The 18,973-nt window shown below is 39.8% G+C and overlaps 1 protein-coding gene across 1 annotated transcript in view; it reads left to right on the top strand.

Annotated features, from left to right (window-relative positions):
• Window positions 1-18,973, top strand: part of DGKI (diacylglycerol kinase iota) — a 344,361-nt gene that overhangs the window by 121,225 nt on the left and 204,163 nt on the right. The window contains exons 15-18 of the mRNA XM_040259956.1: window positions 3,609-3,664; window positions 4,812-4,874; window positions 9,074-9,147; window positions 11,206-11,317. Of these exons, the coding sequence (XP_040115890.1) occupies window positions 3,609-3,664; window positions 4,812-4,874; window positions 9,074-9,147; window positions 11,206-11,317 (305 nt within the window). The remainder of the gene's footprint in view (window positions 1-3,608; window positions 3,665-4,811; window positions 4,875-9,073; window positions 9,148-11,205; window positions 11,318-18,973) is intronic.

Genomic DNA, 18,973 nt, shown 5'->3' with positions numbered 1-18,973 from the left:
CTATTGCATTATGACAGTACTTGAGGAAGCACATGGAAAATACTCTAGTCCACTATTAGCTGTAACTCCAATATTTTGGCCACCTCATGCGAAGAGTGGACTCATTGGAAAAGACCCTGATGCTGGGAGGGATTTGGGTCAGGAGGAGAAGGGGCCGACAGAGGATGAGATGGCTGGATGGCATCACCGACTCGATGGACATGAGTTTGAGTGAACTCCGGGAGTTGGTGATGGACAGAGAGGCCTGGCGTGCTGCGATTCATTGGGTCACAAAGAGCTGGACACAACTGAGCTACTGAACTGAACTGAACAATGATTATGGTTATCAGGTAGCAAAGCTAGGTCTCACTTTGCCAGCTGTGTGACTTAGATAGTCCTCTTTGAGGGACATGAAGGATATTAAACACATCAAACTTTTAGTCTGAGATTGGACACTCGAGTCATACCCTCATTGAAATTGCTTATTATTCAGGGGATTTGAACCTTACACTACAAGGTCAAGGAAATACAATTATGACTCCTGAAGAGGCAGTATTTAAATTTCATTTAGGATTTGCTATTTTCTCTGAATATAAAGAGGCATGCAGATCAGCATGTTTCAAAGGATTATGAATGTTTCATGATTCATATGGTGAACTGACAGATTTCTTTGAAAAGGTGTTATTTTCAGTGGACTGCTAAATTTCACCATCACCATCACTGCAAAGGACACACTGCCAGGCTCTTGCCCAGGTAGTAAGACTCAAGCACAGTTGACCTTTGAGAAACCCTGTCCAAGCTTCTGTACCTGTAACCTTCTTTTCCATCTTGAACCTCAGTGTGACATCTACTCCTCATTCTAGATTCAAGTGTACTTGCCTCTGGAACACTTGATTTTCTCTATGTGTGGACCCCACTCCCCCATGCTGCCCCCACATCATCTTATATGGAGAAGGAAATGGCAACCCACTCCAGTATTCTTGCCTGGAAAATTCCTTGGACAGAGGAGCCTGGCGGGCTACAGTCCATGGACTCGTCTTATATAGACATCTTTTTATGGCATATACAAAATGACATTTTTCATTTTCATTTTCAGATCTGTCTTCCCCTCTTTAGACAACACAAGGGCAAAAGACTCTCTTATTTTTATCCTCCTGTGCCAAGTCCAGTGGCTGTCTCAGATGTCTGCTATAGGAATAGAATGTTAAATTGGAGAATAGGTTCATATATAAAAGATAAATAAAAGTAGAGGGGGTATATAGTAAGAGGAAGATGTATAGGCAGTGAGTAATATGGGAGTTTGGTGGGGATTGTTGACAGAAGAAAAGTATCAGGGGAAAGTTTCCAGAAAGGGTAGGAGGGAATATGATGGGAAATAAAGAAAGAATGTGATATAGACAAGAAGTAAAATGGGTAAGGGCATTTCAGACAGGAAAGAAAAGTACAGAGGGACAAAGGAGCTTGGGATAAAGATCGATTAGATGACTAGGTGATACAGAGTGAAAGATTTTTGCCATCGTGTTAGAAAAATGAAGATAATGCTGGTAAAAATATTTGTTCTTAAGGTGCAGTGACTGAAAGAAAAGGTTTTTATAACACATAGAATTTTAATTGAAGGTGACACTGTCACTGTAGGCATAGATTTTTAAGTCATTAATGTATACATAACTGATGTCTTAAGATTGGGTTACTATCCAGTGCAGATAATTTGGAAGATGTATGAGTTATATGGGCTTCCTAGGTGGCCTCAGTGGTAAAGAACCTGCCTGGCCATGCAGGAGAGGTAAGAGACATGGGTTTAATCTCTGGGCTGGGGAGATTCCCTGGAGGAGGGCATGGCAATCCACTCCGGTATTCTTGCCTGGAGAATCCCATGGACAAAGGAGCCTGGTGGGCTACAGTCCATGGGGTCACAAAGAGTTGGACACGGCTGAAACAACTTAGCATGCACACATGAGTTATATGGCGTTCAAATTGCTTATTGGCTTTTATAAACATAGCGTTAAACTTATATTTGCTAATATCTCCCTAATAGGCAAGACCAATTACAGATAAAAGTAGAGTTTTGGATTCCCTTTTAATGGCACATATGTTATTGTGCTGTACACAAAGATGGGATTAATATGTTAAAATAATGGAATGGATTATACCCAGGGTTTCATTATCATTATAAATGGATTACATTCAGAGCCAAACCATTTAGATGATGAGATTTGGCAAGTTTGAACTAATGAGATTTAGATGAGGTCTTTGGATTTTGAGTTGATGCTGTAATAGGAATGAGACCTTTTGGGACCTGGGAGGAAGTGAATGAGTTTTTCACATGTGAAGGATGTGAATTATAGGGGCCAGAAAGTAGGCTATTGTAGGTAAAATTTTGGTTTCTGTGAACTTTGCCATTTGGTATCATGCTTGCCATTCAAATACAGGGTTGGGATTTGGACACTTTCGGCCAGCCAGCCAGCTGTCTGATGAGAAATGACTTGGAGAAAGATCTATTCCTAAAAAAGGATAAGGAACAAAATAGCAGAAGACGAACATTGACAGTGGGTTCCTTTGGAATGTCTTGGAATTTTATCAGAGTGTGAGGAAATAGTATTTCATTTGGGGATTTTATCATCCCTTGAATTCATGTGAACATTCTCTGATGAAGATTCTTGTTTAATCTATTTATGGTCTTCAACCTATATAACATCCAGGAACAAACACCAAATTAAACCATTCTCAGTCAGGGCCTTTGCTGTCTTTTGCCGAGTCCATTCCGCAGGTCATCTGTATATGTCTGTATCTGCCTATATGTGTGTGCTCACGTGTGTCTGACTCTGCAACCGCATGGACTGTAGCCTCCCAGGCTCCTCTGGGAGGAGGGATTCCCAGGCAAGAATGCTGGAGTGGGTTGTCATTTCCTTCTCCAGGGGATCTTCCCAACCTCGGGATCAAACTGCACCTCCTGCACTGGCAAGAAGATATTTTACCACTGAGCCATCTGGAAGCCGCATGGATACACACACACACACAAATAATATTTACATATCTTCACTAAATCAAATGGTTTTTCGAGGCCTGTCACAAACAAGAGTGTAGATGGTAGTTAGGAGTTTTTGCAAAATGTGACAGCAAATTCTTCATTGATTTTTATCCAAATTCCCTATATTAAATTTGAGCTGCATACATAGTTTATGGAAGCTGTGCTCCATGGAGGTCAAAGCAGACAGTAGACCCTCTCCCTTCTCCCTTCCCTCTTTCTTCTGTCACTGCTGCCCTGTATTCCAACCACTCCTCTATTTTGAATAGAGTCCAGAGTGTCTCAGCCTTTAATGTACCTGGGAATCACCTGGAGAACTTATTAAACCAGATTCCTAGACCCCAGCCCCCAGACATTCTAATTCAATAGGATTAGGCTGGAGCCTAATAATTTGCATGTCTCAGTTGATACTGTCACTGATGACAGTTTGGGGCTACATTTTACATCCCTGGGCTATTGTGCCAACTGCCTATAACTGAGGGAAGCACGATAATGAAGCTGTTGGTTCCTTGGGATGGAGAGGGCCAGAGAGAATGTGGAGGAGCTAATCTAACTCACTACTTCTAATGAAGTCTGTAACAAAACCACCTTTTCCCTTTCACAGAAGCAAATCCAGAGAAATTCAACAGTCGTTTTCGAAATAAAATGTTCTATGCAGGGGTAAGTATACATTTCATTTTTTAATGATTACATGTGATTTATACTAATTTACTTATGGTAATAAAGATGCTAATATACTATGCTAATAATTACATACACATCACAGATGTTTACATGTGTGTCTATGTGTGTGTGTGCTCAGATATGTCCAACTCTTTCCGACCCCATGGACTATAGCCCGCCAGGCTCCTGTGTCCATGGGATTCCCAGGCAAGAATACTGAAATAGGTTGTCATTTCCTTCTCCAGGGGATATTCCCAACCCAGGGATCGAACCCAGGTTTCCTGCATTGCAGGCAAATTTTCTACCACTGCACCACCCAGGAAGCCCTATGTTTATATATAGTTAATGCTTAATGTGTTGGTTGAAGAATAAAAGTAAAGGTATATTTCTTAAGCTGGTTGGCAGAGAGTTCATTATCTTTGAACTCTAAAGCCCTTATGCTGAGTGGGAATGATATTCAAGAAGTGGTGTGAAAAACAAACATCAAAGTCAAGCTAGAGAACTGGGAAATTAGGTAGACTGAAAGATGTATGGCAAGTCTTGGGTAAGAATGTAAAAGGTATGTATCCTATGCATTGACATTTGGATACAAAATTAAGAGACCATGGAGAGTTTTTTCATGGAAGCATATATGAGATAAAGGGGCACTCTTCTTTTCACTTCTTCTCAGGGACATCCCTGGATGTGAATGGCTAGAAAGAAAAAAAAAAAAAAGAGGGCCTCCAAAATATTGATTTTTAAAGTGTGCTTAAGTTTATACCACTGGATAGAGGGGATTAAAGTGAAAAAGAGGTGAAACAAGACAGTTTCAGTGTCGAGTTAAAGATTTTATCAGCATCTACTGGATGAACAGGAAGGTCAGGAAAGGCCGTCAGATCTCCAAACTGACCCTTGAAATTACCTACATTTTCTCTCTCCTACTGCTATCTTAAATTTTATTATAAGTTACATTTTGAAAACAAAGAGGAAGATTTCAACTTGACAGCCCCTGCACTACTTTACTCTAGAGAATTTGTTTTATATTTTGTATTTTTGCATAACTCAGAATTCCTAGGATCTATCTATCACATAGAATCAGGGCTTTGGCCTAACTGTGTAATGAAGCATTTTTTTTTTTTTCTTTCTTTCTTTCCTTGTGGTATAGGCAGCTTTTTCTGATTTCCTACAGAGAAGCTCTAGAGATTTATCCAAACATGTTAAAGTTGTCGTAAGTATTGCGTGTGTTGACTCATTTCCCTTTGAATGTAAATATTATGTCCTTAACATAAACCCCAAATACCAGTTTATGTACTTAATCAGTGGGCTGCATAGAACTTGAACTGAATTGAGTATGGTGTGTTCAGCCAACATTTAGGAGCATTCAGTTATGTGTTGGCCACTGAACAGAGGATGAAGTTAAATAAGATGAATGGATTTTTTCCTGAAAAAACTCACGGTTTGGTCATGCTGAAGGGCACCTAACTCATGGCAGAACAATAGAATAAATGTTGCAATTCGACTCTTTGTGTCATATGCTGGTGGCACAAAAGGAGAAATGCAAACTGCCCCTGATGTAGTCAAGGAAGTCATCAAAGCAAGGATGTCGAGCTGGGTCTTGTTGTAGAAATAGATGTTCACCAGACAACTAGCTTTATTCCCAGGCTATCTGAAGAAACTTCATTTTTAGAAAAATACTTTGAGTTTAGTATTTTGTGGTCACTTACTCTCTAGCCTGGTCAAGGTCCCTTACCACTTAGGAGTTTTTTTGGCTGCTGTTTACTTCTGAATCTCTATCCCAAGTTGGGGAATACTCATCTTGGAGGCAAGGGAGATGGGAAGTCATTTTTTCTCTAAGAGATATATTTAAAAATAGCATATCATTAATTATTAAGAAAGACAAGGTGTTTCCTTGAAGTAAGCGAATTGGGAGAGGGAATGAACATGGCTTTGTTGCACATCCCTGTGTAAGTGAAACAGGAAAGACAGAAAAATTGTACAGATGAGGAAAAAGAAATGGGAACACAGTAGTGCTTGGACTTCTTGTGGAATAGATGGAGAATAGCATTTGTGACAGAAGGGGGCAGGATAAAAGGTATACATGCAAACAGAGGAAAATATATGACCTTAAACTAATGGATTTATAGAGGAATACTGAGGAGCCTGAGATAAATATTCAATTTTATTGACACCAATAAACCATATAGGAGACACAAATCTCCTAAATCATTTGAAACAAAGACATGACCACTAACAGCCTTTGGCATCACTTTCAGGTGTTTCAGTTCTCATAAAATACTAATGAAAAGCCAGGATCCTTTAGTCGTAGCAACTCTTGAAAACTGGAATATTGCCTTTTTAAATCTAGATGGGAGAAAGAGACATAGTCCATTAAACTGTGAAGATCTTAATTTTGATAAAGCGGTGGTTATTTAAGTAGCAGCAACCTTGCCTGACTAATCCTGTTTCTTCTGTAGCGGGCTGCAAACAGCCAAAAATAAACTTTCCTTCTTCTCCTAGTATTTTTTTTGCATTATTGGGAACACTGTAGCCCCTGCCTGGAGAGCCAGTGAGTGGAGGGCAGTGGCTATATTGAATGGCGTTCACTGTCTAACTCAGCTGGGTGGAAATTAAACTCCACGTGTCTCCACACCACTGGAGAGCTTTTCTCCCCCATCTGCTTGTCTTCCTGTTGAGAAATGTCTCAGGCATGGGTGGTCATAGAGCAGGGACTAAAACAAGCCTGCAGAGAGGCCAAAGTGGCAGCCGGAAGCTTAGAACAGGTTTGATATCAGCCAGTAGGTATAATATTCCAGGTGGATTGGTCTGTGTAATCATCTTTTATTTATGAAGAGAAAAAAAAAATACACACAATAGAAACTAAGTCTTAACAATTGGGATTCAGTCCTAGGTCTATCTTTATGAGGTCTGTCTATATGACTAAAAGGACATGTGTTTGAAACAACAATTACCATTGTGCTATGACACAGAAATATACAAGGGCATTTCTACAGTTAGGTCACTGAGAGTGCGACTGAAAAGATGGGAAGTCAGAGCAAACGGATGGACACATAAGAACAGACTATCTTATCTTTGCCACGGGGTGAAGTCATTGTTTCTGATGTAGTAGTTAATAATCTAATCTCACAGAAATATGAAATATGTGCACAAATACTACACACACACACACACACACACACACACACAGGATAGTAACAAAAACCTACATACATCCTTCTTTTATTCTACTGCACATGTGTTCTCCTTGTTTCGATTCATCCACATGGGAGCTTGTACACAGGAAGGTTTTTTTGTATGGAAATATTTTCCTTTGTGTGTTTGAAGTAGGGAGAAAGTTGAAAACTGCGGTCCTAAAGAGTTGTGAAGTTTAAATGCAATAGTATATAGGAAAATTTTGTAAAGTATTGTAAGGCATGCATCCTCACAGAATTTGCTGAGTTTCCAGAATCACTAAGCTTTTTTCAGGTGGAAAAAGTAGAAAATTAAAAAAAGTTTTTATTCTGTTCTAAATAAAGTAATATATAATATAGGATATTTGCTGTAATGCAACAGTGCTGCTTTGCATACTATTAAGATATCACATGCTTTTTTTTTTTTTTTTGAAAGTTTTAGTTGCTTACAACACTCAGTTTTGATCATTTAAGACGTCTACACTTTTTTCTTCACTGGTAGAGCCATCTATCAACTCAAGTCCTTAAACTGGGAGACCTTATGAGTGTTTAAGATTTTGAAAGTGTTGTGAAAACACCTTCAGTCAATGTTTAGAACTTCATTCCAATCTAAATAACATTTGAGAATACTTTGCTTATTTATGATTATAAGATTTTCCAGAAACAGTTTTTGAGAATGCTCATGAAAACTAGTCTGGATTAAGATCAGCTGGGAGGAGGAGAATGAGACAACCCTGAAGGCTAGCAGAGTCATCGTAACCTGGATTGCAAGTCCCTCTGAAGAAAACTTCAGAAATTTGCAAGGATCTTGGGAATGCTTTAACCCTGTCTCCCAAGGAGAAGACGGGTGGGTGGGGGTGGGGTACATTCTGTGATGAGGGTGTGAGGAGAGCAGATAAAAAGCAGGCTTTATACCTTTGACATCAAGAGGCCTAGAGTCCTGAGTAGAGTGCTCCTCTTTTGGTGTTTGTCACCAATGGGACATGAGAAAGGGAAACGAAAAGCCTCTTCCTTGATCAGTTAGAGGATGCTCCTGAGGAAAGCACTAACCAGTCAGGCAAAGTGAAAGTGCTGGTCGCTCAGTCGTGTCTGACTCTACGACCCATGGACTGTAGCCCGCCAGGCAGCTCTGTCCATGGAGATCTCCAGGCAAGAATACTGTAGTGGGTAGCCATTCCCTTCTCCAGAGGATCTTCCCGATCCAGGGATTGAGCCCAGGTCTCCTGCATTGCAGACAGATTCTTTACCATCTGAGCCACCAGTGAAGCCCCAAGCGGGTCAGGGAAACCACACACAAAGGTATTGAGGCCAAGCCAGCCTGAGGCCCTTGAAACCCAAAGTCACATCCAGAACCAATGAAGTGGTTCATCTAGGAAGACCAGTCACAGTCTATAAGAGATTATACTGATAAGAGTAAATCACTAATGGAGATAATGCTAATTTATGATAGATAGAAAAAAAAAATGCAGGATATATTCCTTTCAAACTGCTTTCAGAATATTACATTGAACATTTTCAAAAGACAAATTATCTCAAAAAGCAAGGAAAATAAATGGTCATATGCATGACTATTTTTGAATCAGATGATGGTGGTAGAGATTACTACTGCCTCATCTTGAGGCTTTGTCCTTTTGTTCTTTTAAGCGTTCATAAATCTTTTAAGGATTTACTGCATAGCACAGGGAACTGTATTCAATATCTTGCAATCCCTGGTGGCTCAGTTGGTAAAGAGTCTGCCTGCAATGCAGGAGACCCGGGTTCGATCCCTGGGTCAGGAAGATCTCCTAAAGAAGAAAATGGCAAACCACTTTAGTATTCTTGCCTGGGAAATCCCATGGATAGAGGAGCCTAGTGGGCTACAGTCCATAGGGTTGCAAAAGTCAGACACGAGTTAGTGACTAAACCTACTTACCTACCTAAATCTTTTAATGTTGATACTATAAGCCTAAGTATCTAATCACAGTCCAAGGTTAAGAATAATGAGAGTTCCTTGGATTGTGAGACCAAGAGAAAAACATTTTGGTCAAGTGGCAGCTTTGTTTTTACATGAAGTCAAAGCAAAACCAAGCCCTGAACTCTGGAGCTGGGAAAGTTAGAATAAGTTTTCAGTCATGGCTATCGACGCCAGCAGCAGACAAGGACAAGGGTAAGACTTTGGTACCTGCCCTTGTCAGCTAACTTGGCTTGCAGACTTGCACCTGCTTCAAAACCCTTGCTTTTTCTGCTTTGATTGTTGCAGTGTGATGGGACCGATCTTACCCCAAAGATCCAGGAACTGAAGTTCCAGTGTATAGTATTTTTAAATATACCCAGGTAAGCCCTGTTCTTATTGTCTTCCTTGGTTTGATGTGAACTCTGTTTGACTTAAGGTTCTCTGCTTTCATGATGGAAAATTTCCAGGTACAAGTGATGAAAAATAGTTCCTTTAATGACTTGTTAAGAGTCTCCAGGCCTAATCATTTTTTCTCCTACTTGCTTTGTTTAATGTTCTCTATGGTATTTTTTCATGTATGTGGTATAGCATGCATGGTGTATACTTACCCATGCTTAAGAAGCCCAGGCAGCTCTCTGGACCGAGACGTTTTAATGTAATTCTCAATTACTGACCCCTCCACGCTGTCACCCTCTCCAGGAATGATGGACTTGAATAAATACGTGTTCTCAGTTTCCCAAAAGCTATTAGGAAACCTTCCAGCCTGATTTCAGCATGGAATTCATTCAAAATCGTTGCCAGATGCTTGCTTTGAAAAAATAGGATCAATTAGAGCAGCATTTTCTAGCCAGAACGTCAGCTTTCTTTGGTGCTATTATATACCTCAGGAGAAAGGGGTATTTAAGATTAACTAGTCTCAAAATAAGCACATTTCTCAGTGGGCTTAAATTTAGATTCTAGGCTCACAAGCCAAGATTTGAAAGGGATGGATCCCTGACTCTTTGTTATTTGCAAACCAGACAACTCAGACACAAAAATCCACAAGTAAGTTCTATTTAGACTGAATTTGGTTGAAATGAGAAATGTATGCAAGTCTATGTCTGGGAAAGCATAGTCTTCTGATGACTTTTGACCGTGCTCAGTTTAGCCCCTTACAACTTATTCCAGAAGTATTTTCATCTTAGTCGTTGAAGTAGGGGTCCTAGATTCTCAGGAAACAGTGTTCGTTAGCTTGCTCTAATTTTCTTTTCTTCTCCTTCTTCTTCTTCTTGCTCCTGCCCCTCTCCCCTCTGGACTTTGTTTATTCTACTTTTCAGTTTCCCTGACTTCCCCTTCCCTTTCTGATCTCACATCTTTGTCTCATCCCTTTTTCACTCCTCTGTCTTCAGTTACTGTTCCCCCATCCTGGGGTACTCATTGTCTTAATTATGTATTTACTGCTGATGCTTACCCAGCTCGATTCTCTTTTCCTCTCTTACTGGCATGTATATGTCTCCCTCCAAGACCAAATTCTGAAACCACCTATTGATAACTCATGGGATGTCATAGAAAGTAGGCCTATGTGAATTATAGAGTAAGAAACACACACACTATTGATACTATGTATAAAACAGAAAACTCAGTTCAGTTCAGTTCAGTTCCGTCGCTAAACAGATAACTAATGAGAATCTACTGTACGCTACAGGGGACTCTGCTTAAAGCTCTGTGGTGACCTAAATGGGAAGAAAGTCTGAAAAAGAGGGGATTGCTGCTGCTGTTCATCACTCAGTCGTGTCTGACTCTTTGCGACCCCATGGACTGCAGCACACAGGCTTCCTTGTCCTTCACCATCTCCCAGAGCTTGCTCAAACTCATGTCCATTGAATCAGTGATGCCATCCAACCATCTCGTCCTCTGTTGTCCCCTTCTCCTCCTGCCTTCAATCTTTCCCAGCATCAGGGTCTTTTCCAATGAGTCGACTCTTCCCATCAGGTGGCCCAAGTAGTGGAGCTTCAGCATCAGTCCTTTTAATGAGTATTCAGGACTGATTTTCTTTAGGATTGACTGGTTTGATCTCTTTGAAGTCCAAGGGAAAAAAAGAGGGGATGGATGTATACTATAGCTCATTCTCTTTGCTGTACAGTAGAAACTAACACGATATTTTAAGACATCTATACTCTAATAAAAATTTAAAACTAAGAACTTGATAAAGAATGAATTAGTAGAAAGTTGGACACCATGGGATGCTTTTGTTGTCGAATTTTGACCCATTTTCACAAATTGATACTTGGAGGGGAAGGGGCTAAACCCATTTTCTTTTCTATTGGGAGACATGAACCAAGAGTAGAAAGCCATTCTTTTGTGAAATCAACATCAGATCAAACTATAAATTGTTGCCTGATGATGATCCCGAGAAGACCGGCACAAACTCTAATTCTGATTTTACTCTTCTCTTGCAGATATTGTGCTGGCACAATGCCCTGGGGGAACCCAGGAGATCACCACGACTTTGAACCCCAGCGTCATGATGATGGTTATATTGAAGTCATTGGATTCACCATGGCATCTTTGGTGAGCAATACATCTGATTTATTGAAGCGAAATGTGTTTTAGTCACAATGAGAGTTTATTCATTTTACAAGATTTTGGTATAATGTTGTCTCCTGGCTTATCAACTGATAAACTGTATGCAATGTAGAGTTGCTAGGGGAAGCCGAAAGCCAAAAGTCATTCTTTGTGTCACTAAAAAAAGCTGATGCATATTTGTTTGAACTTCAAAGGTAAATGAATATTATTTGTTACTTTTCCTGATATTTTCTATCAGAATGAAATGCAAAGTTTTTATGTTAATTATATAACATTATGCCACAAACATATCCCCAACACTGATGTAGAAATCTTGCCATTTGATACATTGTTGGTTCATGGAGGACTCAAGTTTAGATAAAAAAGAACATGGTCATTTGCATTCATCTCCATTTTACCCACTTAAGCATAAGATGAGCATCTACATTATCAGAATATCTGAATATAGAAAGACTTCTCATGACATTAATGAATATTCACTTGCCAGTTTTGAGATCACCTTGCATTTTAATTTTGGTTCCCAGCATTAGACAAGTAAGTGTATAGAATAAGGTCAATCACAAGCAGGTTTTAGCCTCGTGTTTTAACTTATTACTGAATGATAAAGAAAATAATTAAAAATTTTGCATATCGTTTTATCATATATAGATCAGCCATACCATCAGTTTGTAAAGCAAATGAAAATAAAGCTTCTTCTTGCACTTGGCTAGCACTTAGTTCATGCTGTTATATCTCAAGGCTAGAAGGTTGTATTTCTTGTTCTAAACAACCTAAAACAACTCTCTCTTTCATCCATCTCATGGATTTCAAGTGACTTTTCCTCCATCACCTTGAATTGGTGAAATTTAACAGAATAAACGCTTGTGATTATGAAAAGAATGTCCATCTCCTGAGATGGTGATGTTCATTACATTTGATGTGTCTAGATTGAAATGGTCATTAAGTGTAAAAGATTGGTCTGGGAATGATCTAATTTTCAAGATCCTACATAGCTCATATGTAACTGTTTCTTTTCAAAAGTCTTTACGTTAATTATAGATAAAGACTCAGCCAAGGTCAAACAGGAATAAGTCCAGTTAGGGTATGTGCAAGGAAGAATGTTTGGAGGTGCCTGAGAAAGTCACAAACCTGGTCGTGTGTTATTTTGCTCATTCATTTATTCACTAATCCAGTGAACATGTATTGAATCTTTTCCCATGAGAGTTTCCTAGTCCTGGCTGTGCTGTAGAAGGTTGTCAAGGAATGGCTAAAAGAAGATGATCCCTTACCTAGGCCTGCGAGGGCAGGGAGAATATAAGACACTTTCCCATTGCTGTCAAGATCACAAACTAAATCTTTACTGCAAAATTGAGTTTCTTTCCAAATCTCCATCCTTTACCACTGCCCTCTGTGCTTTCTAGCTTGTTGCCTCTCAAGTCAACTATAGCACTGGACATCCTTTGCTTCTTTGTACCATAGGACCATTGCCTATGCTGCCTATCTCGAATGTTCTTTACCTCTTCATCTTATATAACTTTTCAGTTTACATTCTGTTAGATTCTTTTTAGAAGCCTTTCTTTGGTTTGGGTTGTTTCTGCTTACAGTTATATAATTAAAGTCTGAGCAAGAAGGAGAAGGCAGAGTAAAACTGGGTAATTGGAGGAGAATTTAATGGATGGACTCTTACAAGTAGTACACTAGGTTATGAGAAACGACAATGGATGGTGTGATATTCCTGAGCTGAAGATGCAAAGAGAAGGAAGCAGTCAGCTGTACCAGAGAAAGAATGACTTAGGAAGGACCACCTGGTAGGAGTAGTGTTTGCTAAGTGAAAGCAGTCATTCTGCACCAGCCTGTCAGGGAGAAAGCCGGGGACATCAGTACAGTTCTTGCTCTCCAGCCATTACACAGTCTAACTGGGTCAGTTTCACAGGGCAGGGAAGAGGGCATGGACGGGGTGGAGTATCGGGTGGGAATGGCAGGTGACTGGTATCCATCAGTCTAGTGTATCGCCGGTCCACAGCAGAGAACCTGAGACTTGTCTTTGGCAATAAGGAATGTGACAGGATGAATGAATTTTGCCAGGTGAAGAAGAATGGGACTTGAAAGTTTTGAAAAAGGGAAATGTACAGACACTTGGTAGTCTGAGAGAGTGTAGTCTTCTGTGCAGACTACAGTCATTTTTATGTAGCTTAAAGATAGGTGAAAAGCGAAAGTGATGCAGATGGTCCTGGAGAGGCAGGCAGGGGTGATATCACACAGTGCACTAGAGAATTTACCTAGGGATTTTGACTTTGGGGCATCAGCAAAGTGTGTTTCAAAATAAATATTTGTTTGGGAAAAGTTCACTGGAGAAACTGACAGCACATTGAACTCTCGTTTACTATCGCCCAGCCTCATGCACGCGTGTGTGGAAAGTTGCTTCAGTTGTGTCCGACTCTGCGACCATATGGACTGCAGCCCTCCAGGCTCCTCTGCCCGTGGGATTCTCCAGGCCAGAATCCTGGAATGGGTTGCCGTGCCCTTCTCCAGGGGCTCTTCCCAACCCAGGAATCGAACCCATGTCTCTTATGTCTCCTGCATTTGCAGGGGTCACTTAACCTATTATCAATTCATGCACAATCTTATTTCTGTCTCCAACTATGGTCTCCTCCCTTACATTATTATTACTAAATATAAGACATTATATAATTTTACCCATAAATATCTCTGAATATGTTTTTTAGAAAATAAGACTTCCTTTAATGAATACAATCATACCATCTCAAAAACAATAGCATCTTAATATTACTAAATATCTACTCAGTACTCAATTTCTAATTGTCTTGCAGATGTCATCTGTTTTCTCTTGTTCTGTTCATTTGCATCAGCATTCAAATAAAATACATTCATGGTGATTAGTTGTTATGACTCTTAAGTCTTTGTAGCACCCATCTCTCTCTTTTCTTTTGTTTTCATTTATCTATTAAAGAGACCAGGCTGTTTGTCCTGTGAAGTTTCCCTGAGTCTGAACTGTGCTGATAATGTCCACAGAGTCTCAATAATGTGCTCTTCTTCTCTTTTACCTATTTTTGCTAAGTTGATAGCTGGATATAGATTCATCAGACACTTATTTCTCCAAATCTCTTTTGTAAAAGGTGTTTTATTCTTCCAAAGGAGGGTATGTAATGTCTGGTTCTCTCTCTCTCTCGGTAATAGTCTTTGATGATCAATGTCAGGATCGAGGAATCATCAGGGAATGCACAGCAGTGATATTCTGACTCTTTTCTTCATTTGTTAACTGGGGTGTTTCTATAAGGAGAAGTTTTTCCTACACCTGCTGCTTGGTTGGGGCTTCCCTGGTGGCTAAGTGGTTAAGAATCTGCCTGTCAATGAAGGAGACACAGATTTGATCCCTAATCTGGGATGATCTCACATGCCTCCGAGCAGCTAAGCCATGTGCCCCAACTTTGGGGGTTTCCCAGGTGGCAGAGTGGTAAAGAATCCTCTTGCTAATAAAGGAGACACAAGAAATGTGAGTTTGATTCTTGGGTCGAGAAGATCCCCTGGAGTAGGAAATGGCAACCTGCTCCAGTATTCTTGCCTGAAAAACTCCATGGACAGGAGAGTCTAGCGGCCTCCAGTTCATGGGGTCACAAGAGTTAGAGATGACTGAGCACGCACTCTTTGATTACTTATTCAGTTTGTTTCAGAGAAGCAGGACAAGCAAGTCTTTTATTTATATATTTTCAAAGTAATTTAGTTCATTAGTGTCCTTCGGTGACTGTGGGTTTAAACTGGCATCAGATTATGGGGATTTCTCCCATCAAGGGTTGAAGTCTGTATAACCTCCCCTTGACTCTATGTGGGCTTAAAAATACTTGGCGAATAGAGTACAGTGGAATTGATGCTATGTAACTTCTGAGGTTGGATCAGAGGCCATGCAGCATTTGGGAAATATGGGAAATATGGATTGGCCTCTAATTAATAGGGATTTTGTAAATGCTGGGCAATATTTATTTAAAATATCTCTCTGCTTTCATTCATTTAGTGTCACTCATAAATATTTATTGAATAGTTGTTGAAACCACAAATACTTATTGAATCCATAAGTGACACTTGCTAGATAGAACAGGTACAAAATGAACCAATAGAAAAGCAGTGTCTTCAGGGTGCCCACAGTCCAGTGTTGGGAGGGGAGTGAGGAAGGAAACGAGCAATCACAGACTGAGGTAATAAATTCTGGGGGAAAGGGTTGTGGAATGAGGATAGAAAGAACCATGTTTACAGATTGGAGTCTTTTTGGGTGAGATTGCCAAGTGGCCACTCTCCTAGAGGCATCAGTTTAAGAGAACATGGAAACCAGGAGGACCAGCGGTGGCTCAGAGTGGTGATGCACAGCAGAAAGAGTTAGATTTTTTTTTTTAATTGTTGTTTTAACTGTTATGGGGAGTTTGCAACTGACGGCATGGGACAGGATGGGATTAGTTGCTCAGAAAAGTTATCTGGATGTCAGTGTGAAAGTGACGAGAATCTCTACTTCTGCGGACAGATGGACAAATCATGATGTTGGTACCAAAGTCCAGGTGAAGAGATGAGAATATCTGAAAGCCTGAATAAAGAAAGTGATGATGAAGACAGAAGGGGTTGATGAATGGATAGGGACTTATCTTGAGGGTGAGAAAGGGGTGGGTGGCCAGCGTAGGCCATTGAGTAAAGGTGACAATATTATATGAGAGAGAAAATATAAAAGAAGGATAAAAGTGTCAAAAGTGAACCCTGTTTCATGTAAGTCAAAATTGAAATCCCTGTGAGACATCTAAGAAGATATACAAATGTGCAGTTTGAAATGTATGCTTGGAACTCAGGAGAACTCACTAGGTTGGGAGAGAGTGTTTAATGTTCTATCTCTATTTATCTTCCTATCTTTCTCTCCCATCCTGTCATGAGTAGGTAAAGGAGAAAGAGAATAGATAGGAGTTGGTGGAGAGAACACAAAATTGTAAAATTATTAAATGTAGATTAAACTGCACAGTTTTGAACATCCCGTGTAATTTAAATAACGTTACTCGAGCTCCAATACTTTGGCCACCTGATGCGAAGAGTCGACTCATTGGAAAAGACCCTGATGCTGAGAAAGATTGAGGGTAGGAGGAGAAGGGGGTGGCAGAGGATGAGATGGTTAGGTGTCATCACCGACTCAAAGACATGAGTTTGAGCAAACTCCAGGAGATGGTGAAGGACAGGGAAGCCTGGCGTGCAGTAGTCCACAGGGTCGCAAAGAGTCAGATATGACTTAGCAACTGAGCAACGAAAACCACAACTCAGTACTCATATACATCTTACTATTGACATGTATGAGTATCAAATTGTTGCTGTTACTATCCATATAACATGGGCTTCCCTGGTGGCTCAGATGGTAAAGAATCTGACTGCAATGTAGGAGACCTGGGTTCAGTCACTGGGTTGGGAAGATCCCTTGGGGAAGGGACTGGCAATTCACTCCATTGTTCTTGCCTAGAGAACCTGATGGACAGAGGGGCCTGGAGGGAACAGTCTATGGGATCACAAAGAGTCGGACACAACTGAGCAACTAACACTTACTTACTTATCCATAGAGCAGACACCGTGTATTTTTTTCACTGAATAATGAAAGTGCTTTATTTTCAGTCCTTAAATTTCACGTTCCTTGAAATTATATTGATTACATTTGTAATCAATAGTATATTATATTGATTACATTTCTGAGAAGGTAAATTATTTGAAAACACACATCTGTGTAACATAATTATATAAAGAGAACAGTGTAGTTATTTGGGTAAAAGTACATCTGTTTTTGTGTATATAAAATACTCAGAGTGACCCTTTAAGAGAAATTTGAAATAGAATTACTAGAATGGGAGAAAAGATTATTTCCTTTAGACTCTTTATCTTATAATTGAACATTTCAAGACAGAAGTATTCAGTTCATTTTATTGGTTGAATTGCATTCCTGTTAATTAAGATGATTCTTCATTGGGTGCTCGGTAACCACATTACCTTTTTGGATTTCATTCAGATCATAATCAGACATTGTAAGATGTATTTATTTCTAGATGGAGAAGCTGTATACAATCAAAAAAACAAGACTGAGAGCTGACTGTGGCTCAGATCATGAACTCCTTATTGCCAATTTCAGACTTAAATTGAAGAAAGTAGGGAAAACCACTAGACAATTCAGGTATGACCTAAATCAAATTTCTTACGATTATACAGTACTAGTGCCAAATAGATTCAAGGGATTAGATTAGAAATAATCTTTTCTCCCATTCTAGTAATTCTATTTCAAGACAAGAGTGCCCAAAGAACTATGGATGGAGGTTTGTGACATTGTACAGGAGGCAGGGATCAAGACCATCCCCAAGAAAAAAGAAATGCAAAAAGGCAAAACGGCAGTCTGAGGAGGCCTTACAAATAGCTGTGAGAAAAGTGAAAGGCAAAGGAGAAAAGGAAAGATATACCCATTTGAATGCAGAGTTCCAAAGAATAGCAAGGAGAGATAAGAAAGCTTTCCTCAGTGATCAGTGCAAAGAGATAGAGGAAAACAATAGAATGGGAAAGACTAGAGATCTCTTCAAGAAAATTAGAGATACCAAGGGAACATTTCATGCTAAGATGGGCACAATAAAGGACAGAAATGGTATGGACCTAACAGAAGCAGAAGAGATTAAGAAGAGGTGGCAAGAATACACAGAAGAACTATACAAAAAAGATCTTCATGACTCAGATAATCACGATGGTGTGATCACTCACTTAGAGCCATATGTCCTGGAATGCGAAGTCAAGTGGGCCTTAGGAAGCATCACTACTAATAAAGCTAGTGGAAGTGATGGAATTCCATTTGAGCTATTTCAAATCCTAAAAGATGATGCTGTGAAAGTGCTACACTCAGTATGCCAGCAAATTAGAAAAACTCAGCAGTGGTCACAGGACTGGAAAAGGTCAGTAATCATTCCAATCCTAAAGAAAGGCAATGCCAAAGAATGCTCAAACTACCGCACAGTTGCACTCATCTCACATGCTAGCAAAGTAATGATCAAAATTCTCTGTTAAAGCCAGGCTTCAACAATATGTGCACTGTGAACTTCCAGACATTCAAGGTGGATTCAGAAAAGTCAGAGGAACCAGAGATCAAATTGCGAACATGTACTGGATCATTGAAAAAGCAAGAGAGTTCCAGAAAAACATATACTTCTGCTTTATTGACTGTGCCAAAAAGTCTTTGACTGTGTGGATCACAACAAACTGTGAAAAATTCTTCAAGAGATGGGAATACCAGACCACTTGACCTTCCTCCTGAGAACTCTGTATGTAGGTGAGGAAGCAACAGTTGGAACTAGACATGGAACAACAGACTGGTTCCAAAGAGGAAAAGGAGTATGTCAAGGCTATACATTGTCACCCTGCTTATTTAACTTATATGCGGGGTACATCATGTAAAATATTGGGTGGATGAAACTCAAACTGGAATCAAGATTGCTGGGAGAAATATCAATAACCTCAGATATGCAGATGACACTGCTGTTGGCAGAAATGGAAGAAGAATGAAAGAACCTCTTGATGAAAGGGAAAGAGGAGAGTAAAAAGTTGGCCTAAAACTCAACATTCAGAAAAACTAAGATCAAGGCTTCCAGTCCCATCACT

This window comes from Oryx dammah, unplaced genomic scaffold, assembly GCF_014754425.2.
Source record: "Oryx dammah isolate SB20612 unplaced genomic scaffold, SCBI_Odam_1.1 HiC_scaffold_18, whole genome shotgun sequence".
NCBI classification, from domain to species: domain Eukaryota; kingdom Metazoa; phylum Chordata; class Mammalia; order Artiodactyla; family Bovidae; genus Oryx; species Oryx dammah.
This window is presented reverse-complemented; position numbering and strand designations above follow the sequence as displayed.